At 41.9% G+C, this 26770-nt stretch overlaps 1 protein-coding gene across 1 annotated transcript; it reads right to left on the reverse strand.

Moving 5' to 3' along the window:
- Nucleotides 1-1352: 1352 nt before the first annotated feature.
- olfm3a (olfactomedin 3a) lies at nt 1353-26306 on the reverse strand. The gene is made up of 6 exons (XM_085763417.1): nt 26016-26306; nt 6828-6971; nt 6260-6415; nt 5070-5289; nt 3726-3832; nt 1353-2245 (listed from the first exon to the last, which is right to left on the reverse strand). The coding sequence occupies exons 1-6, from the start codon at nt 26133-26135 to the stop codon at nt 1568-1570; spliced, it is 1425 nt and encodes a 474-aa protein (XP_085619543.1). The 5' UTR covers nt 26136-26306; the 3' UTR covers nt 1353-1567.
- Between the last annotated feature and the right edge of the window lie 464 nt (nt 26307-26770).

A 26770-nucleotide genomic window follows, 5' to 3' on the forward strand; every position in this document is an offset into this window, starting at 1 on the left:
ACAAAACATCAATCTGACATCACGACCAAACACACAAATATTCATTATTACGCTGGAAATCTGACATAAAAATGTTAAAGACCTGCAGAGATGCACTTGTGTAGGTGTATCATAATATATGTCTGACAATACTTGTCCATCAAAGTCAGGTTTATCATTTTCTACAGTCACCTGGAAACACTTTTGTGTGTGTTGATGTATTGATCAAGATTTTCCCTGATGTGTGTTTTGTTGTTTGGTGCATTGTGCTCTCAGGGCCACCGTACTTTTGTCCTTATAATAAAAGAACAAAAGTACGGTGTATAACCCAAAGAAGAGACAGTACTGTATATTATACTTTCTCTTCATTGGGTTTTTTATTGCTTCACACAATAAAATCCTCATATTGAGCTGCGTAAAACTCACTCCCTTAGAGCTTAGAGATATTGATGATGATGGTGCTCTTCATCATCAGCTTCCAAAACCTGTTCATTGTTGATTTTATTTTGAAATATAAGTAATATGTGTAGATATTTTATTGACACTTTTGCTTCCAACGCTAACAGTATCTGAGGCTCATTGTCTGTCTGTATTTTTTATTACTATTTATTTTATATAAAGGCTCAGATATCTTTGACTTTTTCGACTTATCTTACCTTTTTTGGACTTTTGATGCACAGATGAGACAAAACTTCTTTGTTAATTTTGGGTTTATATTTAACACACTGGTGTTTTCACAACAAATTTGGTTAAACATCCACCCACAGATACTAAAACCTGAATTTAAGAGATCCAGCGAACACTAACCAGTTTGTTTGTGGCCTCCGATCCCTCGTCAGAAGAGCAGAACTTCTTCATCGCTTTATAAGTGTAACAGGTCATGTAGCCACATCATTTATCTCTGAAAAAGCTCTGAGAGAAGGGAAATGTAGTTTCATTACTCTGGTAGAGTAAGATTATTTAATAATGCTTCATATAATACTTTTATTTTAATGAAAATGTACATATATTCTATGGTTTTGTTTTATTTTTTTTATAAAAAATACAAATGTTCTTCCTTCACAGATACATACATAACAGCAATATATACAGGCCCCGTCTTTAAAAGACCGGCAACTATATTTTATAATCAGCTTGTTCTACATGGCAGCTAATATGCAGGAGAGGTTTAAATAGTTTTAAATAGACTTTTAAATAGACAAACAAATCAAACACGGTAAGCAAAACAGAAACACAGCCACATTATAGGGAATCACCGCAGACAAAATGTGGACGTTTCATGCAACAGCTATCAAGAGTCTTTGGCTGGCAGACCCAACACGTAGCAAATAAGGCATACCAGTCTGATCAGCAGCAAAATCTGAAAAGTGTAAAAAAAAGAAAAAAGTGTAACGAGTTTTCCAGTAAGGTTTCAAGTCACTGGTGTCCATGCTCAAATCAGCCACGAGTTAGGAAAGTTCAAGTAATGGCGTGTAAAGAAACCGTAGTCCGCTTCTGACAAAATAAAAACATGGTGAACTCAGAGCTCCTCGTGTCACAAAACGACGGCGCTTCGACTTGTGGCTGGAAAAAAAAAGTGGCGTGACGTTTAAGTGTCATCGTCAGTTTTTATGACGTGAAACAGAGTAACGTTAAATATCACCTGGTGTCCGTTATTCCAGGCGTACAGCGCCCTCTCTCTGGGGTTGTAGTCGAGCATGGAGATGTGAAAGTACTGGTTGTGGAAGGGAATGTCTATGTACTCGTAGGACGAAGTCTTGGTGGAGTAGGCGTAGTAAACCTTCGCTCCCGACAGGTGGGAGTTGGTGATGTAGAGTGTCCCGCAGATCATGAACGACTCGCCCGCGTTTCTCTTGGAGTACTCGGTGTTCCACGTCTTCAGCACGTGCAGGGTGTCGGGGTCGATCTGGGAGATGACGACGTTTCCGGCGTTTTGGTTTGTGGCGTACACGACCCACATCCCCAGCTCGTCGGCCATGACGTCGATGTCGGAGTAGCCGCCCCACGTGTACGGGTACATGTTGTGGAAGCCGGCGAACTCCAGCGCCCGCTGAGCCAGCACGGTGCCCGTCTCGAAGCTGTACTTGACGATGATGTTGCTCTGGTACTTGTTGTAGTAAAGCGATCCGTTGTACACGACGTGGTTGGTTCCCTCCCATTTGAACGGGAGGTTGTAGCTCCGAGAAACCGCTCCGGCTACGAAGTCATCCATCGTCTTGTACTCGCGCACCATCTTACTGTTGGTGTAGCTGTCCATGTACCAAACCTGCATTAAAAAGAGACATGTTAACGTAAACATCAAAACATATCTACTAGTGACCAGTTCTTACGATGATAAAATATGAAAATGATGACATAAAACATCACTACTGCACACCATAATACACATTATCAAATACTAATGCTTCCAATTATTACTAGTGATACAAAGGGGAGGCTGCGGGGGCTACCGAGTGCTCGTGGTGGGACAAAAAGGTAAACTCCAGGTGATGCGGGGTGCTCTTGAAGCTAAAAGATATCAGAAGAACGAAAAAGCACTGGGCTTACTTCAGGCACTCTCTCACAGGAGCCAAGGGTGATGCGTAAAAGCCTTTAATGAATCAGGGCATATTGAAACAGTAGTAAAACCGGCGACTGGTTTCAACCGTCTTCATCTTCCTCAGGGCGTGTCGGAGACGACCAAGACCTGATTCATTAAAGGCTTTTACGCATCACCCTTGGCTCCTGCAAGTGAGTGCCTGAAGTAAGCCCAGTGCTTTTTCGTTCTTCTATTACTAGTGATAATTTGCTTTTATGTAAAGCACACTGAGTTGCCCAAATGCGCTTTACAAATAAAGCTTCCTTGCCTTTAAAGGGGACATATATCACTTTTTGAAGACTCTTTAACATATATTTGGGTGTTTGTCTTGCCTTCCGGCCCCCAAAATGTGAGAATTGACAACAAAATCTGTAATTTGCAGGCTCCCTAGGTTGAAATCCGCGTGGTTTTACGAGCTGTTCCCTCGATTGTCTTCCAGTGATGTAACTAGGATTGAAATTTGCATAACACCACCCATACCTGGTACCGGTAGAAGGGGTGGGGCAAGTAGTGGTTCATTTGCATTTAAAGGGACAGGCACTGAAACCAGCCGTTCTGAACAGGGCTGTTTTGAGAGGATGAAAAGAGCTGTGATGTTTGATCCTTGGGGGATTTTGACCAAAGCATGTCACAGACATGTCTTTAAGACACATGGGAACTATTTTAATTTGTGGAAAGGGGGCATAATATGTCTCCTTTAATGACTGTATTGCCATTAAAGGCATTTATAAAGCAAGCATTATATCAAATACAAACCAGTTATTCTGGAGATGTCAGTGGTTCATACTTGAAGCTCATTTACTAACGATATAATTGCTTGACAAACTATTTAGATGTACAGTTATGATTTAGACTAATGGTTAGTGAGAGTGTTACAAGGTGTTTTATTATAGAGGAACTTATTAATCCAACATTTATAACTGTGTTTATCTTAATGGCATGCATCAAATTAGTATCAGTGTAGCAAGAATGCTTTATAAGTAACATTTAATAGTAAGTAATTATCATAAAGTGTTACCACTCTCCTGTTATAATGAAACCTACTCCATGGCAGCAGTCAGTGTTGTCTCCAGCTGTTGTTGTGTTATTCTCACATCACAGAAATCACACACACAAAATACAACACAACACAACACAACACAGGCAGTCCCCTGCCTCCATAACTCACCCTGTTGTTTCTGGTAGATGCTAGAGGATCAGTCATCCATGCCCCAAACCGGGTTCCAGATGTCTTTATTGTAACAGGTCCAGTGATTTTCATTAATTTCCCACACGCTGTTAATAAAGAAATGCAGCGATAAGATGTGCCGTGGTGGTTTTTGTCTCTAACTAGATTTCTCAAGCCAATTTCATGCCTGTGCCACCAGAGAGTGTGCCCTGTGTGCATACTAAGATAGCACTGGCAGCAAGCTGCTTTATTTAACTTGAAGCACAATGGTGCAACCACTGTTTGTAGCTAAAAGCAGCTCAACTTTCTTATGTTTCTGTCCTGTGTTATTTCCCTCAGCACAGCTCCAGACGTAAATATGTAAAAAAGCTCTATGTATAGAGTAGACAGACCTACAAGGAAGTTGTTATTGAGTTATGAACAAATTATTTTGGTTAACTTAATCAGATTTAGTCTTTAATTAGAATAAAATGAAAATATTCTGCAGCACTGGTGAACATCAAACTGTGAGAAACATAAGAAACATAGAAACTGTAATTATGGTTTTCACAAAACATCGACATCATATTAATGAGTTTCGAGTCACTTTGTCTCTTTAGTGTTTATTCTTAATTAAAGAGACTTCAAAAGTAATCGGCGGACTAATTACTGACCTGCTGACTTCTGTGGTGTGAGCTGTGTTTGTAGATAAAAAAAAGGCCTCTTTGTCTGCCCAGTACCTCAAATGTTGAGCTTTCTGTTGCTTTTCTTTTTCAGGTTTTGCCTTTTTTTTTTTTTTACTGTCAATGCACCAAACAGTTGGTTCTTGCTTTTTCCCCCTTCAAATACATAAGCTGAATCGAGATGAAAATGTGCTGCCATTAAACACTGTTTTCACTTATTTATTTAATTATTTATTTTTTAAGAGAACAACAAATTTTTGGTGTGGGATGTGAAGGCGAAATACAAAAAGAAAAGCAGAGCGGCGGCAGAAAGCAGCTTTGAAAAACTCTTTCTTGTGGTCTTATGTTGAAAACCAGAAGAAAGCCTGTCAAAGATGTACAATTTAATCATTTTTTATTTACAACTCCTCTAAGACTATTTCCCTCTGTGAGCAGGAAAAAAAAAACAACAACAATAAACCGCGAGGACAAAAAGTTGTTGCTACGGCAACAATAGTGTGGCTCTGAAAATTCAGCCACTTGTGCTAAAGTTTTGTTTTTTTTTCCTGCCAGTGCTATCTAAGGAAGAAGCGGAAGAAGAAGGAAACATGCACACTTGAATTATTATTAGTTTACAAAAATACAGCAGCTCAGATAACAGTGAAATTAAGTGTCACTCATACGAGCAGCGTTCACAACTCACTTAGTTTGCCCATGCAGCTGCGAAGCCTGTTGTCCAAGCGCAGGACTCGCTGGTAGAGCTCGTCGTAGTCGTAGGCGCCGAGTTCCTCCTGGATTCCCGTCAGCACCGCCGACAGGTTCTTGATCTCCTCCTTGAACTGGGAGATGAGCGCCGCATCCATCTTGTACTGCTCCAGCACGGGGATCAACGGCTTCAGCTCATCCATCTTGTCCTTAAGCTCCTGCGACGTCACAGCGTGACAGCAGCAGAAAATGGGAAAAAGAAACAGAGAGAAGAGAGAAAGGATGTGGGGGGGGGGAAGTTGTGATGGTGCACTTTTTAAACATTCATTTGTTTGTGGTCAACCGTGGATTTATTTATATCTGCTATCCCTGACACACTAGACTAGAAGTTGTTCCATGCTGTTTCTTTTTTTCCTAACTCCTTCAGTGTGCAGCAACTTGCCACACCAGAGATATCCCTACTCCCACTCCAGCTGTGCAAGTGAGATCCAGCAGCAGCAAAACAGCCCCTAAAACAGCCACAGATGGAAACGCTTTCCAAATTAAAGAGCCTCTGAACACTTTGTTGTGCACACACTCTTTAGTTTCTTGTTTACATAAAAAAGTCCACGCACTGACAAAGCATCTTTTCCCTCACCTATGGCACTTTACCAAAGGGGTAGAAGCCTGTCTGCCAGATGGAAGTGGATGTGGATGAGTATCTATATTATATAGGTTTCCATTTACAGGATTTATAGGGCAATGCACAGCTCAGAGAGTGTTGGTGGTTACCCGCCAGAGAATAGAGGCAAAATGCACATTTCTATTCATCTGCAGCATGTTATATTTCTGTTGTTGCATTTTTTTGTGTGTGTATATTCGTATATGTTTTTGAATCTACATCATTTCTCCTAATGGAAATGTTTCGCCTCCCTTTGCCCTATACATACCCATTACAAATAACACTTTCTGCTTTTTGCATCTGATCCAGACCATTATTTTGCCGATAGCTCTATGTTTTTTTGGAATGTAATTAAGAAAAAAAAAAAAAAAAAACCCGAAAACAAAGCTGATTTATGCTCAAAACCATGTTTAGGCACAATCAATACTGCATAAAAGCAATTCAGTTAAAGAATAAAAGGTAAATAGAAAAGATCCTTTTGAACATTTGATTAAAGCAGGCCTGTGCTGAACTCGGCTGAACCGAACCTGGAAGTTCCTGGCCATGATGGATTTCCTGTCATCCTCAATCTGTCTGAACTTGGTCCTCAGGCCCTTCATCTGGTTCTCCATCTTCATGACATATTGGAAATCCCTCTGAGTTCGCAGGTTCAGCACCTCGATGGACTGAGACATGTTCTGCACCTAGAGTGAAAAATAAGGGAACGTGGTAAATAACAGAGTTATCACCATCGCACTAATTGGGACATTTTAGTTGTATGGTATGTTTAACTCTACAAGTGAATACACGCCCCGCTCGCTTCTCTCGTTCCTTTCACCGCAACTAATTGAAAGGCACTTTGATGGCTTCTCCCTGGTGAACCTGTGTGTGAGCCTGAATGTATAACAAGCCATTGTTGAGGGAGAACAAACGTGGCACAGCCTTAACAGCAGCAGTGCAGCAAAGTACCGAAAAAGAACAATAAAGCTTTACTCCTCCATCATGCCCGCCTTTAACAGTAGAGAGTCGACTGTGTGTGTGTGTGTGTGTGTTTGTGTGGCTCAGTGTGTACATGCTGCTGCACTCAGGTGGTGAACACCTTGTGCTTGTGCTTACCTTCTCTAGTAGCTGGCGCAGCTGTCTGCTCTTGGCATCTCTGGAGCACAGGCTCTGTTCCGGTGCCACCACTGTGCAGATACAGCGCCCGTCAGCATCCTGGGCAGAGCTGTACACCTGCCAGCCCTCCTTCGGGGCAATAGTCTGCAGGTGCAACCAAACACACACACACTGAGGTCAGACTCATATTAGATTAAGTCGGTAATTCACTGTTTACAACAGTAAGTAAGTAGCTCTAAATGTAGCAACAAAGATTTGTTTATTTATAGGATCTGATGTCATAGGTCCCCAATGAAATTAAAAAGAACATAGTACACACCTCATCATATACACAAAAGGTCTAATCTAAACCACATTATTACATCATACATCACATTACATTACCACAACATTCAACCCACAAATAATTCCTACAATAAATTATTATGCGTAATCTATATTTCTTATTCACTGAATTTACTACCTTTTTAAAAATGTGTTTTGAGGTCATATTTTTGATGTTATTAGGTAATGTGTTCCATCCTATAATGGCTCTGTATGTTTTAAAAAGTGTGTTCTTGGTTTAGGTGTCAGTAATTCGATTGTCTGGTTGCATATTTGTTGACATTTCTGATGAACACTATCTGATCTGAGAAATATTGTGGTTTTTTTTTTTCATTGTTAATCAAATTTCTCATAAAAAGATGTGCAGCTCCACACACATTAAAATAATAGCACATACGCTGCCCAGCCACTTTATTAGGGAACACCTGTTCGTTCCACTGCTTGTTAATGCAAAAATCTAATAGACCAATCGTCTGGCAGCGACTCAACGCGTTGAGGCGGGTAGACACGGTCAAGGTGATCTGCTGAAGTTCAAACTGAGCATCAGAATTGGAGAAGGAGGGAGATTTAAGTGACTTTGAATGTGTCGCGGTTGTTTTAGATGCTGCTCCCCTGGGATTTTCATGTGCAACCATCTCTACTGAGAGTGGTCTAAAAAAGAAATAAATAGACAGCGGGTCAGTTCTCTGGGTCAAAATGCCTTGTTGATGCCACAGGTCAGAGGTCAGAGGTCAGAGGAGAAAGGCCAGGCTGGTTTGAGCTGCCAGAAAGGCAACACAACAACCAGTTGTTACAAACAAGGTCTGCAGGAGAGCAACACATCGAGCCTTAAAGCAGTCGGCTACAGCAGCAGCAGAAGAACCACATCGGGTCTCACAATTGGAAACTTGAGGCTACAATTCACACAATTTCACCAAACCTGGACAATAGAAGAGTGGAGAAACATTGTGAGACTGGATTTCTGTTGCAACATTGAGGCGGAGAGGTCAGAATTTGCCTTGAAAGCCTGCATGGATCCATCCTGCCTTGTATCAGTGGTTCAGGTTGTGTAATGCTGTGGAGGATATGTTGTTAACACACACTGGGGATGTGAAGCCGAGCAATTCAATACGGACAAAAACCTAGGAGGAATGTTTTGGCGACTGTTTGTTCTTTGTACATAACGTGTCTGAAAGATAGAAAGTATAAAAGCTACATCTAAACACACATGCAGAGACGAAGGTTCAGTAGTTGCTCCACTAGGTTTGTTGTGTTTATATTTCACATGTGGTGCATATTCTGAATAAAGCCTTTTACTTTTCAGGTGCAATGCTTTTAAGATAAACATCCATTTTCTCACGCTCGTTAGTCAACCTCCAGAGAAGTACATTAGCTGAACTTAAAACCGTCATTACAAACATTTAAGGCGTCTGGATTTCTGGCACATTCTCCTTCTGAGCACAGATGAATACATTTGGACCAAAAAGCTTTAGGGGAAACTCACAGTTATATGGAGAGAGAAGGTTTCCTTAGCAGGAGGTGAGAGGAGCAAGGCCGTATCTCAGCTCTGGATTATGGGCATAATTTATAGGCATGTGGCTGCCTCCACTCTAAAATGCCTGCAGGCTGTCTGCCCTGCGCTTGCAGATTTATAACAGGTAGCTCTTGTTCACGGTATTGTATTATATTGCGTTGCTTTGTAGCACCGTGAGAAAGGGAAAGTTTGCTGGGCTTCTATCCGACTGTCGGGGATCAACAATTTTGTGTGTGTCTGCAAACTGCCCCCTCACTAACTACAGAGCCCCAGGCTATTTTCTGATCTCAGCGTCGCCTCATACACCACAGTCATCCATCTTGTCATCGCAATAGAAACGCCTCGTGGATCCAGACACTCACACTACCATACCATCTTACAGTATACTTTACCTTACTCCTTAGAAGTGACATCCATCTATCATCTATCTATCTATGGCACATTACTTTTTATTAGATTACTAGATTATCTTTCTTATAACATGCTTGAGTTTCATATTTTATTTCTTGGAACAAATTTGGCTTTTGATTATGTTCTTCATGGGTGAGGTTTTTATATAAGCCCTTTTGGGTTTCATATGTCCCCTTTGCACATCCCTATCATAATGATTGTTTATATTATATTATAAATTAAATGTTAATATGAAATGGTCGTGCAAAAAAATTAAATTGTATGATGACAGTAAAATAAACTTTTCCTGTTGTACGTGTTGCAGAAGTTGTCGAAGTCGAATTATGAACTTTTGGTAACTTCAAGTACTTTTCCTCAGTTATTCATCAGACCTGTGGCCATTTACTTTCTAGCAATAGTGAGATTTTGGCTGACGCTTCAATCACACAAAAACAGACAAACAAGCCCGAGGACGCCTTTGTATTCATATAAATATTTATGTCCTGTTGCCACCAAGGACTCTGCTGCTAAACTTTGTCATCCACTATAATCCCAGTGGCGCAGGAGGAGAAGTTTATGAGTTGAACAGGGGGTTACGTACATGTATGTATATTAACAGTAGCTTAAAGAAGAAAGAAAGAGAGACAATGCTGACAAAGAACAAGAAAAAAGACTCGACTGTCGATTAGAAAAAGAGACATGGAGGTAAAAGAGCATGCATGGAGCCAGATATACGACCACGGAGAGGTACAAAGACAAGCGAGCTCAGGATGATGAGATGAGGTGAGGGATAAACAGAGAGGGCGCCAACGTGTCCGGACGACAGAATGAGAGAAGAGAGAGAGAGAGAGAGGGGGGGGGGAGAGGAACAGAGTGAGGGAATACATAGAGTTAGCCTCACAAGCATTGGCAGTCAAGTCCATCTCAGTGATGCTGACTTATTGATTAAAAGTCACTCACTAATGCATGACAGCGCACACATGAAAGAGTGCAACCAGCTCTGCACAAGCAGCGGCTCACATGCTTCATTTGATTAGAGTAAACTGTGGCTGTTTCCTACCTGTGCAGGAGTGGGGTGGGGGTGGGGGGGCATTACGTTTCACTCTGTGCACACTTGGACAATATTGTATTTTATTTATGAAACTCTTGCTCGTTGATGAGGCGAATGTTTTGCGATATTTTTCCATCTCGCACGATGTTAGATGGAGGATGATCGGGCTCCAAGGCTACAATGGTTTCACAGAGCTGCGAGCCAAAGTCTGGTCATTAATCATCCCCACAAAACAGCACAGAGCAGCTCAAATCTCTCCGCGGCCACCCGGCAGAGTTCTGTTCTCTGCACACGTATCACACACACATGCATGATTGGTTACATATAGAAAGCACCGCGCACACACAAACACACACATACACAACCACAACCAGTTCACATGAAACACTCACGTCTCTCTTGAATTTGCCAGGATTTGACTCAGGAAAGCTGATATACAGCACGCATCAATATGTTTTTAAGATGCCAATAAACAACATTTTGTGCCAGTATTCAATATATCTGGAACCAAAACTAGAAAAGAACAGTAAAATGTATCACTCCTCCAACGTTTATCAAAAAAATAGACACTCTGGTGCTGGGGGTGGGTTTTAAAAATATCTGATCAATTAGCACAAAGATGCATTAACCTTTTATTTTTTATTATTTAACTATTGCAATTACAATTTGTATTATTGTTTCATTATTGCTAAATTGGACTGAAAAGTAGATTTATAAGATATTCAACTGCAGGTGTAATACAAAACAATGTCTGTGCAACCTTGCAAAGTGCCAACATGTCTCCTTCCTTGACAGAATAAAAACACAAATTTGAGTTATTTTTCTTGAAGATTTGTGAGTATATTCTTCAAAAAAATTGTGACTTTATAACTGTCTGTTAACTTTACAATCATTAAGTCACCCAATTCAAAAATGTACCATGAGTATAAATCACACCTGCAGCTCATGACCTGTTATCACCTTGTTATTAGCTTTTGGTTTTCTTTGGTTTACTTAACTTCTCAGCTCTTCACTTTCCACCAGGGAGAAGCTCTCACTTGGCTGCACAATAGAAATTAAGACACGCTTAATATAGTTTAGGTTTGAGACGGTTCACAAAGTAAAACTCTGCAAACAAAAGAAACCCCAAAAAACTTGAATTTCCTTAAATCTACAATGAATTCTCTCTGCTCTAAATCTCTCTTCCCAGGGGTTTTAGAGACAATATTTTCATGCTGTATCAGACTCAGACAGATCAGATGTGTATCTATATTTTATTGCAACTGAAATTGTTTTTTTTGTTTTTTTTACATGCTTACCTGCTGAACTATCCATCTCCCACACAACAAGTCTCTGCTCTTTCAACATTACAGATCTTGGTTGGAGCTTGGTTACTTCTTATACTTTACCTTGAAGGTCTCATATTTAAAAAAAAGTGAGATTTCCATGTCCATGTCTTTTTTTTTTCATAAAGCAGGTCTGGGTGCTATATTAAGACTGAGAAAGTATCAAAGCCTCAGTCCACAGAGAAATCAGAAGAGAGGATCAGAGCCTCCTCCTCTGATTGGCTCAACGACCTGTTGTCACTGAGCCTCCAGGGAGAAGCCTGAGAGAGGATGTAAAAACTACACTGAGATGGTTTTTCTATCTCAGAAACATTCATATATCTTCTTATTGATCAAAACATCAAATAAAACCCCAGAAAGTATAAAAATACAGAACCTTTAAGGCAATTTTTTTTTACATCTCAATCTCTCCGTTAGTATCTGTTTCTCTTTTGAACATGAATTGCTTTCGGGTGATTTTGTTTAGCACTCTGCTAGAATCACTATCACCGATAAAACTGCACTTTAAATTGCAGTTGCCCCAACTCGGCCCGACCTGGCCAAGAAAGCCGTAACCATGACAGCAGGTGATGCTGAACATGTGGATGTTGCTGGAAACAACATTTATAAATTGTTAAAACGTGGCTTCTTCACACTCTCCATCCTCAACCCTGCAGCACAGAAGGAAGAAGTTAGACACCAAGGATGATACATGTTTTTTTTGTGGGAAGTTATGATGTCAAAGTGAAGATGACCTTTGACCTTATGGAGAGAAAGGGTCACCATATCATCCTATTAGACATTTATGTTAAATTATGTCATAATTTAGATTTTTGTCTTACAAGCAAAAAACAAAGGTTTGTGAGGCCAATGCGACCTTGACTTTTGGCCTTTCAGAATCAGTTTCATTTTCTATGTACTGAACCTACATGAGCGTGAGACATACAGACAACATAAGTAACATTTTGCAGCCATACCTATCACCAGGAATCCCTAATTATCAACACAGTCTGATATGAACTGATCACTTTTATGTGTTATATAACAGAAACAGTGCAGTGTGAACCAGACGGACAGGTCAGAGCGTAACACGTTGCCCAGTCATTTGAAAAACAAGCCTCCACTCAAATGATCCAATAAAACTCACTGATGTATAGATTAGACAGTCCAGCAATCCCCAATAATGAATGATCATGACTTTGTTACTTTTATTGCTGCACACAAGGTCGGTACAACTCCTACTTCCTATTAACGTTGGACTTTTATGAGGCAACCTGATTGAACTGCGAATTCACCTTTTTCATGCCTCAGTGAAACCATTTACAGTTTTCTTCACGACGACAACGACGAACGCATCAGTCACTGACAACAAGAAGTGGCCGACACATGACGGGGAAAAATTATTCAGAAATTATTGATGAGGACGCCCCAATCTGGTTTTTTGATTGGTACCGATACCGAACATATGTGAGTGAGATCAGCAGATCTATGGCGGATAACAATCATTTTTGCGTTGCATTGCGAAACGGTTCAACATGGCCGACATGTTTTGTTTTGGTGCCTGTTGTGCAACTACAATACACAACATACAGTCATTCTCTCATAATAGTATTAAAGCAGAAGTAAGTGGTCGTTTTCGCTAATGCTGCGTTCCAGGCAGGCTTTTGAAATCGTAAATTACAGCTTCAAGTCACAACTTACGACTTTGTAGCGTTTCAGGCAACCCACTCGTGTTTTTCCGACCTGTTTTACCGGTGAAAGTCACTATAACGGCCACTCGTAACTTCCGACCGGTGAACTCGTACCAGATCGAACTGGTACCACTTCACGGTCGGAAAAAATACGAGTTTCCTTGAACGCACCATAACAGTCCTCGTCCCTACGTCGCCACATTCACGGCGTTCCTTGGCTGCACACACAGCCCTGCATGCCGTTCTCTCTCCTCATTGGATAAAAACTGTAGGATACGATAAATGTTTTCTCTTCGGCTCAGAGCAGAGCAGAGTGACTGACGGACCCGTGTTTCGGTTCAAACACTCTATGTAAGTGATTGCTGTCGGAAGATATAACTATTTAAGACTTATATTAACACAAATATATCACTTACTTCTGCTTTAACCAAACAATAATTCCTATTTATCAACCAATCAGGGCATACCTAATTATTTACAAAGTCCGACATAGCATCATTGTCTTGTAGCCTCAGGTCATGTGTCTGTTGTGTAGTTGAACTCATTGAGCTGGCCGTGTTGGATGTAGCTTTTCAGTCATGCTGCTAGTGTTGTATCTCAAACAATTATGGGATGGATTGCTTGCTATATTTCATTATATTTATTTTACACATTTGTGATCCACAGGGGATAAAGCCTAATGACTTCAGTGATCCCCTGCAGCTCCACCTACAGCTCAAACAGTGATATATCCCATCTTCCACTTGATGGATGGAGACAAGCTCTTCCATGGACAGTTACTGTACAGTTCCCATGGTGATAATGTTCACAGCTCACAGATGCACAAAAGACTTGACTTTCATAATCATGGATCACTCAATATAAACATACATGTTCAGCCTTGTTTGTTTGCATGTATCTACGCAGCATAAACAACAGCGGTAATGGATTCCTCCCTGTTCATGATATGACTCATGCTCTTCCCAGCAGACATGTTTTTCCTGTCAATTACACACCTAATTGAGTTCATTTTCAGTTTTGTTATTCTGTCAGGAACGTGTATTTTTCCTCGGCTGTCACACACACACACACATACACACACACAAGTAGCATTAGCTTCATCCTGATGAACCTGTTGGTGGCACTGAGCTAAAGACACAGCGGGTCAATGACAGAGTGAGCGTGAGCAGATTAAACAGGTTAATACTGGAGTGATACAGTTAAGACCGAGTTATTTAACGGTGGCAGGGAGAATTAGCCTCTGCCTTCGGAGCCGTGACTGAAAAAACACAGTTGCAAAGCGAGGGATATTAGATAGTGTTGCTCTGTGCTTTATTTTTTCATGCACATCATTTGGTTCCAGTTAAAAGAGCCTTGTTTGATCCTCTTGTCCGTTTGTTTTGCAACAGAAAAGATTATTCTTTTCTGTCAATATTGTTCCCAATTTCAGATAAATCAGCAGCTTTCATTCTGAGCATGCTCTGGATTGATACTTTAGAATAGCTTGAATACATTTTCAGTTTGCTTTCCCACTATGAATATGTATTTTATACATTTCTGGATATTTTCTGCACCATTAATCCTCACAAAAACCTCAATAACATTTCTGTGGCATCACTGCACTCACGGTTTGATAGATTCTGCTGCTCTTTTCACTCTTGCATGCAAAGCTAGTTGGACTCTTGCAGAGAAACGACTGTGTTTAGTGCTGTTTGGGAGGGGGCAGGGGATCTGTTTTAGGCTCTGCCAAGATTCACAGCGAGTTCATATATACTGTAGCTGGCTGCACCGTAAACTAATCTCCACCCCGCTGTGTATAGCCTTGGTCTCTTGATCTAATTCCTTTTGCCAGTCTCATAATGGTTGATTCCATTTGCTACACTGCAGCAGTATGAAATCTGCCACTGTGAGTCACTCCCAGGAGGGATAGCACAGGTGAGAGGCTGGGGGCTAAAAAAATTAAAAGATTGTCAGTGGCAATGGCAGAAATCTGTTATAAATACAGCCTGGATGCTCAGGGTCCACACTCGCTTCTTCACTGGTTGGTGTGGATGCACTTTTTTTTTTTTCCAATTGAACCCGGCTCTGACGCTTCCTCCTCTTTAATTACATGAAACAAAAATGTAAAATTACATCACTTGAGTCTGGTAATGAGGTGCAATAACGTTAATGATTTTTGTAAAAGCGCGTTAACCTAAAAAACCTGTTAGTGAATCATCTGAAAGTTGCAGCGGAGCAGCAGCAGCAGAAAGGGAATAAATGACAGTCTGAGATTTATGGATATTTCTCACTTTGCCTCGGCGCTCTATAAGAACTCATAACGTCTCCGTCTTGTGTGTCCGTGACCTGTCGGCGACTCATCACACATCAACCTCAGACTGAACATGAAGCAAAGTGTGTTACGCTCACTGTTAAAGGCTGTTTACATTCATAGACTATCAGGTTAAGGTGAGAGTTGATCATTTTGTTCAGCCCCTGATAAGAAACGAGGAGGAGCTCAGTCTGTTGGGTTCAGGTTATGTGCTTGAACTGCAGTTATGCATGGGAGTGGGACATGTCACAGACAGTGATTGGTAGCCAGTCGTGTTGAATGTACATTCAGCACCACCTGTGGGATTGTCTGCTGCTGTGGAGGACTTCTCTCCTCCACCCCCACACACACAAACGCATACACACACACACACACCTGTGGAGCCTAGAGCTGAAGGTTAGAACAAGTTTACACACAAACAAACACAGAGTGTCGGCAGAACGAGCTCGTTACAGCTCGGAAGTTGTGATGGTAACTGGCAGGATGTATATTTCAGGAGAGGGATGTAAAAATTCAAGAAACACTTTTGATTTGACGCAAGATTAGGAATGCCCTCGAGTGCCGGATGAGTCATCAAATGTCTGAAATCATTTTACAGGACGTAAACAGATGTAGAAATGCTCAGATAATAACTTTCTGACATGAATTTGGCAAATCAAGGTTTGAAATGGGAAAAATATCAACAGAAAAATGAAGAATTAGCATGAATGGAATATAAACTGCATTGACTTGGTAACAAGTTTTGCGTTGTCCATGTTGCCAGATAGACTTCACACAGTGAAGTGGCTCAGTGTCTCTGTCTGCAGCTGCATCCAGATGAAAGTGCAGGTATCAGACCGACTGAGCCTGCGATGTAAAAAAAAAAAAAAAAAGGAAGCACACTTTCCATTGCAAGTTGATGCAGTGCATGTGGGACACCACAACAGCCCAATGAATAATGATCATGCGGCCGGCTCACCAAAAATAGTCGCATATGCAACCATTTTGTTGGCAGTCTGGAGCCCTGATACATGATGAGAGGTAACCAGCTCCCTCAGCAGCAGCAGCAGCAGCAGCAGGAGAGGCTGCAAATGGGCGTCTGGTATAACTGTATAATGGGGCTGCTGTCTGTGAATGACTCTCAGCATTCACTCATGCTTTTACCACTCTTTGTCACAACCGGACTTCTCAGTCCATTACATTACAGAAGAGCAGAGCTGCGATTAAGTCGCCTTTCACCGAGCTCATGTTCTGTCTCTGCTTTGCTTTGAGTCAGCCTGTTTTTCAAACCTGGATCCGCAGGTTTTAAATTGGACTTTTTTTTCTGACAGTAAAGATGAAAAAAAAAAAAAAAAGCCCGGTTAATACATTTTGAAACGAATCCAAGTGCTGGCAAAAGCCAACAGAAGTAAATCTCCCATCACAACAATGCTGCCGTCCTGCCTGCCACAGACAAAGACCTAAACAGATGCTATCTATCCCATCATCGATCAACCTGTCCAAACAAGAAGCCACCAAGGTATTGGAGGCAAGTGAAGTGGAATGCGCATGTCAGTACTGTAACTGATGATCATACTGTTTAAATGAGTTAACATTTTAGCTCTAATGGCAGAAGACGGGGGTGGTGGGGGGGAAGATGAACTCGCATGTGCAGCCAGCTCTGTAACCCGGCTGATGCAGACGTCCAGGACAGAAATGACAAATGGCAACACCTCTAAACGCAGCAGCAACAGCAATCCTGGCAGCAATAATCCCGAGGCCAGAGAGGTCCCAGACAAAGCTACTGACAAAGAGATGCTGCATACTCTGCAAGGCTCCAGTGAGGAGGAGGAGGAGGGGGCGGAGGGGGCAGCGAAAAAGAGAAAGCCATCTTTTCTCTAAGATGTGACTGTGATGAAAAGCGGGCAGGGAGATTAATTTCCTAGAGGCGTGACACCTTCTTGCCTTTTTTGACCCCGGCGAGGAGCAGATTGAATAGATAATTCTGCAGGAGCTCGGCACATTCTGCCCCAGACAGCCTCCTCAATGAGCTCCTGCATTATCTTGTTCACACCCTCGTGCTTCTTCTCTAGGGCGTGCTTCAACCAGTCTTCTGACTGAACAAGACGACACGTCAGTCACAAGCCACGCCGAAGATGATAATGAAACAGTCATCAAACATTATCGGTGCAGCAAAAGGCAGTGGACAGCTCCCGGCCACACTGAGTGGCACATGCATGCACAAGCAGAATACTAAGCAGCTGCGACAGTGCTCCCACATAAAGTTATGACTCAGTGTGCAGAGATAAAGTCAGGTTTGAGGCCGTCGAGAGCGTCAATGATTTCTTTTTTCTTTTTTTTTACCTCTGTTTCCTGTCATTAGAGACTTGTCCACAGAAGTGTCCACATTCAAAGTAATGCGTGAGTGGGAGTGGGGTAGATCAGTGCAGCCGAAATTAAAAATCCACAGGATGATGAGGTGTCTGAGCTGGTGAATACTGGTGCATTTTGATTTTTCAAGCCCCCTCATCTGAAGCATTACCCTTCTGGGATACATTTTTTACCCGAGGAGACTCTGTAATTGGAATTTTTACTTATTATTTTCGTAATTGTGGTGGAGCAGTCTGCCGGGATAAGCACCCTTCTTTAATTCATGCGCAAATTAAATCTGTGTCACCCACATGCACATGTCTTGGCAGCTTCTCTGGGTAAGTGTTTGTAAAGTAAGAGCACGCTCATTAGTAGTGCATAAGAACCTCAACAGATTTCAAATCTTGGAAAAGGACACTGCTGCCATATTAATTAATGTCACACAATCTGCAGACTTAGACAAGGTCACATGTTGCAAAACGTTGCAGCAAAAGGCAGTTCACCTAATTCTTTCTTGCTCTTTAACAACCTTTGAATTTCCTCCCCGCTAATTATGCTCGGCGGTGTTGTCAGCGCGCCGAGATGTTAAATCTGCGTTTCCACTTCAGCCTAACGTCCTGATGTGGCAGAAGCAAGAATGAGTGTGTGTGTGTGTGTGTGTGTGTGTGTGTGTGTGTCAAAGATTATGCATAACTTATGGATGTACAGTGGGGTTTGTGCAGCAACAGGCAGCAACTCCAATTATAAGATCTACGTGGATAAAACCGTCAGAATTGAGCTTTAAACTGCTTTAAGACACCGTAACATTAGTATGGTCAGTGCACTCAGGAGCCGCTTTGAAGTTATCCTGCAAATTATTTGCTTCTGCTTTTCTTAAACTTACTTCTTATACTTTAACTCCAGTTAATGACTTCAGCCTCACAGCAACTTCCTGTGAACGCTCCTAAATTTGTCCATTCAGATAAATGGGCGAGTGCAAATACAGTATAGCAGCTAGCAGGCTAACTGGTTTACGGGCTTTATGGGTAAGGACACGTTCTTTCTTATATTTACAATAAGTTGCAATATTAGACTGGTATTGATCTTAAACCAACACTAAGGAACTTTTCAACCTTCTTATAATATTTTCATAACTTTTGTGATGGTACATCGACTTACAACAGGTTGAATGACACCTCTGTCATGGCCTGAGGGGGTCTGTATCGCCTTCACTGGCACTAAGCAGCTTTGAGGAGCATGGTAGGAACCCGGCTCTCACTTAAGTTTCACTTTCACTTTCGCGAGTCACTACGAGGAGGGAGCAGGCAATGCGGCACTTTTCCGTCGAATTGTGTATGTGTGTTTACTGTGAAATGATCCGCTGGTAACAGAAACTTAGATTGGACGTCTTCTGTTAATTTCCATGCACCGAGAGATCAGGATGTTTACGGCACTACGCGCTAGCGCTCATGGGAAATGGAGTCTTCCTTCAGGCAAAACACTACCGCTTTGGGCCACTGGCGCCGCCAAACTAAACCAAAACTGAAAGTTCTTTAGTACTGCTTTAACTGGACCTGAGCTTTAGAAGAGATCTGGGGATTTGGCTTCTTTTCACATGACTTTTTATTATTATTATTTGTGGGATCAAATTCTATTTCCCTGCCATAGCTGCACATCAACAATGCTTTCAACACACTCACACACAAACACACATGCATATACACACACACACTCGCTCCAAGCGGCTGACTGCCACTGGAGCGTTCGTCATGTGTAGGTGTCACGCTGTGATTAAACAGAGCGGACGACGAGATGGATGGACAGACAGACAGAACATGTCACTTGGTTCAGTTTCTTAAGCCTGCTGCTTTTTTATGGTTATAAATAGCAGTTTGAGCCCGAAGAGGGACATGAAGGGACAAAAACAACAAGGAAAAGAGAGAGGGGGAGAGCAGCTGTTTCTAAGCTGCTGATTTTCAGTGAATATTGAGATTGTTTGAGTTTTAACTGGTGATTTTAGCCTTAAAACACACTTGTCATCCTACTGTTGTCACTTAGGGCTAGAGCAGATACAGATACAGAGTGTGCAAAACTCAACACTTGACATTTATTCTACATTCAACAAGTCAGCAACACTGTTGTTTCCAGAGATATGCAACAATGTAAATTGACATTATAGGCTAAATAATAAGGACAGCAATTGTAAAAATGACTTAAACATGACACATCTCTGCAAAACAGTTGAATCGGAATAAATAAAAAAAAACATGGGAGGACTGTTAAGGAACCGCTGTCAACAACTGTCTGTGAACGCCTCTTTGATGATGTAATACAAAGTGTTTAAACCTATTCATATTGACTAAGCTACAGCCAGTAGGGAAACTCTATCACTCAGTCAGTCAATCATATATTCAGTCACACATGTTGGGTCTGGTTCCTCTGTTGCAGCCACCCAGTGAATAAACACTACAGATGTGCACACAGCTGTATGTGGACTGAGTCCCACTGTAATGGATAAACTAAAAAGCTGCTCATTGATTAATCTGCTGTGTTTGTGTTGAGGCGACATCACCCTGACATCCGCCCACAGCTGTTACCCAGCATTCACTCTCCCCACTCCCACCCCAACTAAAGCACAATCCGCACACTGCACACACTCCACTTCCACTTTCACAGAGATACCATCTCTTCCACAAACAACAAACTGAGCTCAGATCAGTCAGTTTGTCCCTCTGTTAGATGCTGGAGTCAGCTGGCCATGAGGCATTATAGTCCTGTAAACAGCAGCAGGTCCACTCTAACTCTTCACCTCACAGTGAGTCAGAGGGACTCATGCAGCAGCTGTCATCCACGTTGCTTTTAACTGAAAACAGTCGTTCTGTGTTCATTGGATTAATGTTTCACACATCACGCAACCCAAACTAAACCAAACCACTGCAGACACACAACACTGAGCAAAAATCAACATGTTTGCATGTTGAGAAAAGGCACAAACGCAAAGATGGAGCTCTGGACTTCAGGCATTGATACTGAACTATTCAAATATGTATTATTATTATCATTGATTATCCAGGCCAGTGGCTTTTATTAACAACTTCTGACTTTGCTTCATATGTTTATGTACATTCTGCACTTTTCTCTTGTTTGTTATCGTTGATTGTGTTTTGAATTCTCTTCACCTTTGGAAAAAAAAACACTGTGCTTCCTGGAAAGTGCTCGACAAATAAAATGATTGTTGTTATTATCACTGTGTAGAAAAAGACAAACAGAACTTGACATTTCCCATTATTACATGGTGTTTTCTAAACTAAATTAAGTGAACAAGTACAGTTTAAGTGGATGGTAAAGAAAAAGTAAGTTGAAGTCTGTCAGATTTACAGGTAACCAGTGCACCGATGTGACCGATGTTAATACAGGACTCAGTAGCTGTGTCCTTAAATTCATGACCAATCCTATTTCTATACTTACATTGTTGCTGCAGGAATCTTCAGCTGGTTGTAGCTCTGGCTTTAGGATGGATACATACTACTTATACACATTCTTTTTAAACCGTGACCTCAGTCTTTCAGCACGATTTCATGTGTATTGACACATGAACTGCAATATAAAGTGCCCTTTTGCAAGATTTCCTATTGAAATTGTAGTAATTGTAATAGTTAAATTGTAGCTACCTGCCAACCATTGTGTTAATTAGTCATAATTTCAGTCAGGAACACAGTGGGGTTCTCGGCTTTACATGAAAGGTCTGCCTTTGTCTGCAATTACCTGAAATCACTGTGTTAAAAATAATAGGTGTTAATCTGCAATGACTGCACACATGCTGTGTGAGTGTGAGAAAACCTGCCTGCACTTAGTTAACAAAGTTTGTGTTTACTTTCCCTTTAACTCAATTTAAGTTTTCCGGTAGCTCACATCAAACTCTCTGCTGCAGCGCTTCGCTCTCCCTCTGCCTTTCTGTTTAAAGCTACTTAATAAGTTATATTGCATTTTATCTTGGCTACTAAGAAATTAACAAGCACAGTGTGTAATTATCTCTCTGGCTGATTGAGTACAGTATAAATTCAGTGAGCCCACAAATGTCCTCCATTCCTCTCCGGTCCGGCCTTGCAGCTCTAATCCAGTGATATGTGTCTGCTATGGAGACCGCTTCAGCTGTAATTATAGTAATCATAAGGGAAACAGAGAGAGAGAGAGAGGACCATAACTATGCCCCTGGTAGTTTCAACATCATGTCTCAACTCCTGTAATTATGCTTATACTATTATTAACACAACTGCATTCACCCAGAGGAGTGAAAACGAGCTGCAAACAAGGGAGAGTCATAATAACCGCACATAGAAAAAAGACCAGTGTTTCACAGCTTTACGTATTAATAATGGCTGTGTTGATGTGTTATCTGTTGGGAGGGAGCGGGTCTGTAGTGCGGAGTGTGAGGCCAAAGCAGCACAGATGTAAGAGCAGTAGAGTAAGTAGTGGTTATCAGTCACTGTCAGCGCGTATAGACATCTTATTACTACTGAGCAGGATGTTCACAAAGTGTACCGGCCCCCTCGCCGAATTAACACGTCGCCGACCACAAACTCAGAGGAAGTGACAGAAAACTCATCACAGCCTCTCACACAGACACACATACACACACACAGTCCAATGTCTTCTCTGTCCGTCCAAGCAGGAGGCGGCGTATATATATTTACCCCGCTGCTGCTGTAAACGATTCACATCCATCATCGGAGGACTAACTTTCTTTATTTCCAGTCCATCAGCTCTGACAACCCTCCCTCCCTCCCTCTCTCCTTGGCTCCAGAAGTGAAACACGCTGCATCACAGCTAATGAATCTGCCGGCAGTCTCGCGGCTGGATGTTTGCTTTGTTTGTGTGTTGACACATAGTTAGAGGGTGTCATCTTTAATTTGGCCTGTGGTGGGGAAACGTGACATGAAATATGGAACATGCACCTTTTTTGTTTTTTGTTCCTTGCCGCCACCCAATCGCTAAATGGTTGTATGCATGTGCAGGTGTGCGCCCACAGCATCTCTCATCTTTTAATATGGAGCCTGTTCCAGAAAAATTCCCCACCAAGGCTGAGCGTGTCAGCCAACATAGATGCGAATGCACACCGGGAACGGATTTCAAACAAGCAGGAGACGACATCCGCCCCTGGCAGACAACACGTCGGCTCAATGGAAACATCAAACAACGTATTTCCATGCTTCATCATGTGAGTGATTAACGATCAACTGTACACGACATAGTAACATTTCCTCAGCAGGAGTTTCCTCAGTCTCTGCAGCTGAGATCGCATTTCAAATAAAACTTTTCATGCATGATCAAGAGTCTGATTACAGGACCTGAAAGCTCTCAACAGAAAACTGTAACTCAATAAACTGGTAAAACTAAGCATTTAGAGTGCAAGTGCCAGAGTGGATGTGGGTGTTTGTGTGTGTGCATGTGTGTGTGTCTGTGTGTGTGTGCCTGCCACCTACTCACAGCGGCCAACACAGAAGACAAGTGCCCACACAAAGCTCCATCATCCCACTGGTGATGCAACCCAATCCCAGAGTGAAACTGTTCACAAACATTTCACATTCATCTCAGTCTCAGCGCAGCCGTGAACTTCGTCTGTTGTTTAACCGCTGACATCAAAACACTTTGATGAAAAAGACAAAGGAGTTTGCACCTGTTTGCTGTTCCTGGCAGAATATAAACCAAATCAGTTGCTTTAAAATCAGTTAAAATGCTTCGAGTCGCCCTCTGTCTCACACATTTGGTCATTAATTTCAGTGATAATTGAAGTTCAAGTGCACCTTAAAAGGTCAAACTCATCACTATGGAAGTGTTATAGATGTGGAGCTGCAATGGCATGAAAACAAATGATCGAATCGATAAATAAATAAAGAAGCAATACCTGTTAAATAGTGGAATTACCAGATCATAAAAGAGTCAGTCAACATAAAAGATGAAGAGATTTAATCTAAAATCCACAAATTAGCTGTGATGTGTCTATATTTATTATGGGGTATTGACACACTGAAATATTGTGATATTTTATGGCAAGATCAATTCTTTGAGGTGCTGTTGCAATATATTTTATCAATAATTTACAGTGGTTTTGTGTTGGATTTGAGCCTCCAACCGATGGAAATCCTTTTGGTCAGATTGCACAAAAACCAGTACTATGATGAAACAGAAATGCAAAAATGAATTGTATTTGTTTGTTGGCTCTTTATACTTTGAGATTTTTTCCTATACAACCCTGACCCCAGCCTTACTCCTACACATCTGGGCTGACATCAGAGTCCTGGTGTCTATGAAACCTCTGCTGCTCCTCCCCCAGGTGCTCAATATGACGTGTAATCATAGAACATAAATTCCAGTCATCATTTTGATCATGATGAGAGTAACACGGCGCCGACAGCAGCCACTGTGTAATTACTCAGCTGGCCCATAAAGGAAAACTACACTATGCAAATATTTCATTAGGGATCCGTTGTGTACACTGCAGAGATAATACGTGCCACAAAGAGGAATCCACCACACCATTAGCCACCGCCGGCTTTGGTGCTAACCTGTGGGTGTAAAGAAACAAAGAACGGCACCAACACATTAAGTTAAATGCCAAGAAGCAGCTGCTGCTACGCCGTATGAAAATGAGCTGTGAACAGGGTCAGACCGTCTGTGAGTGACAGCCTAATAATTTCCATCTTAGTGTGAGACCACAGAGAGGGTTTGCCTTTGCAGATCATCTTTAAACCCTGAAGTAGAAAGGGCCATTGGGGGCCCATGCCGGCAAAATTTACATGCAGCTCCGAACAACTCCGACGGCAACATCTCTCTCTCTCCCCCCCTCCTCATCCATCAATGGCAGCGGTGAAATTCATTGATTCAATCACAAACAGATGAGAGAGATAGAAGCTGAGCTGAATCGGGGGTAATCACAGGAAACACGGCTCTGAAGCAGAGAGGAGGTGACGCCTCTGTAAACACAATTATGCAAACATGTCTAGAGCAGGGATGCAGAGCGATCATCTATTACTTTTTCAATAAACTGATAAAGGTGTAAAGTGCCAAAAGTGAAGTGACAGAGGAGGAGCTGTAACTGGGAGACATATGGTGTTTCAGCTCAATAGATAATGCTGATGGATCGATTGATGGATGGATGGATGGATGAATGGATGCATGCATGGATGGATCTCAGACCTCTGAATGAAGCACTATGAGCTGTTGAGTGCACTCTACTGGAAACAAAAAACACTGCGTGAAAGACAGGAGAGCATTTTCTCTCTTCTCTCTCTCTCCCTCTCTCTGAGCTGCTGCAGAGTCAGAGACAATGAGCAGTGAAGTTTCAGCACCACAGAGTGAACAGCTCCACAGCCTCAGCACCACAACACACAGATTTATCTGTTATTAACAGAAACCACAGGCGGAGTTCAGTTATTCCATCTTTACCTTGGTTCAAAACAACTCACTGCACATACAAGTCCATTTCCCCCCCAAACTGCTTAAACTCAAGCATAAAGTCAAACCACATCATGTGAAATTCAGTCAGGAAACATATGGAAACAGACACATCACCATCTATTAGAGTGAAACCATCGTTAGCCAATGTGCAGTCTTACGCACACACAATATAACAGCACCAGTTTATTACCTTGCAAACAAGTGTTTCAGGTAAATGGGTGGTTAACAGGTGATTAGTCACAGAAAGAGACAGAGACAGGAGATGTTGGATTTCTGCAGGAACCTGAATTTGCTGCAGACAATTACGCAATGCTTTTCAAGAAAACAGAGACGCTGCTCCGGTGTTGCGTTCACGGTGGCTGCTGCTTCACTACTTTCCTTTTTTTTGCCTGGCTTCACAAAACTGCGATGAAAATGAGGCAGTTTGATATTTTGTTGCTCGTTTAGCTGGAAAAAACTGTTTCTCTGATAAGCAGCCTTTATTTGCATCGCAGGTACAGTGAACAGTCTGAGGGCTGCAGCCACTGTTCAAAGTTTAAAATTAATAGTTGAAAATCGGATACGTGGATTAAACCAAAGCCGAACTGTTGTGCATTACGCGCATCTGCAAAGCTGCTTAGATATCATCTAATTAAAATTTGCGTTCCTGATAAGAAATGAGGCAAAGTTCAATTGTCGGACTTTTGAGTCAAGGAGCGTCCGCACATGAACCAGTGGCACGTACCGGGGCGATGGTCCTCAAACCCGAGTATCTACGACAGCTGCTGATAGAGGATATACAGCCTCGGTCTGAGAAGAAACAGGTGGTGGAGAAGGAGTGGAGAGAAAGAAAGAAAGAGAGAGAGAGAGGAGGAACTCACCATGGAGGGGTATAATCCGAAGATGGTGAGGGAGAGGACGGGGTACAGGACGCTCAACAGGACCCGCATGCTGACGGGCTCCGGCCAGCCACTTTTCTCCAGGGTGCAGTCCTTTAACATAGAGCTCCGGTCTTGCTCTTCAACTCCCTTTCTCACTCTTTCTCTCTTTTCCTTCTCTTTTCTTTTTCTTTTTTTTTTAATGTCTTTATTGCTGTGGACCCGCAGAGAGAGCGCGGCACAGCGACCACACGTTCAGCAGCATCACACCCACCGATCCCCGGTGCTCCGACTGAGGGCAGTGCCGAGGAGAAAAGTTTTGAAGCAGGAGGAGGAGGAGGTGAAGGAGGAGGGAGGGAGGGAGGGAGGGCTGAGAGAGAGAGAGAGAGGGGGGGGGGTATTCAGATGTCTCAGGTCCAGCAGACTGCAGGGGAGGTGCAGCACGATGTGACATCACTTGGCTCTGATGATCTATCTATCTATCTATCTATCTATCTATCTATCTATCTATCTATCAAATTCATCTTCAGGTTTTATAAATGTCAAGTTTAGTCAATGCACATGACATTTAAGATTGATACCTATTGAAAAAGTGATTATAAGTTGAGAAGTAGAAACATTTTGAGGTGAGAGGGAGCCAAATAGACCCATCCATCCATCCATCATTTATCAATCTATCCTGTTTCTATTAATCAATATATCAATCCATCTATACATCCCCATATCCATCTATCATTCATCCATACATTTATATATCT

This window comes from Trachurus japonicus, chromosome 20 (assembly GCF_045865225.1).
Source record: "Trachurus japonicus isolate A0001 chromosome 20, Traja_1.0".
NCBI classification, from domain to species: Eukaryota; Metazoa; Chordata; class Actinopteri; order Carangiformes; family Carangidae; genus Trachurus; species Trachurus japonicus.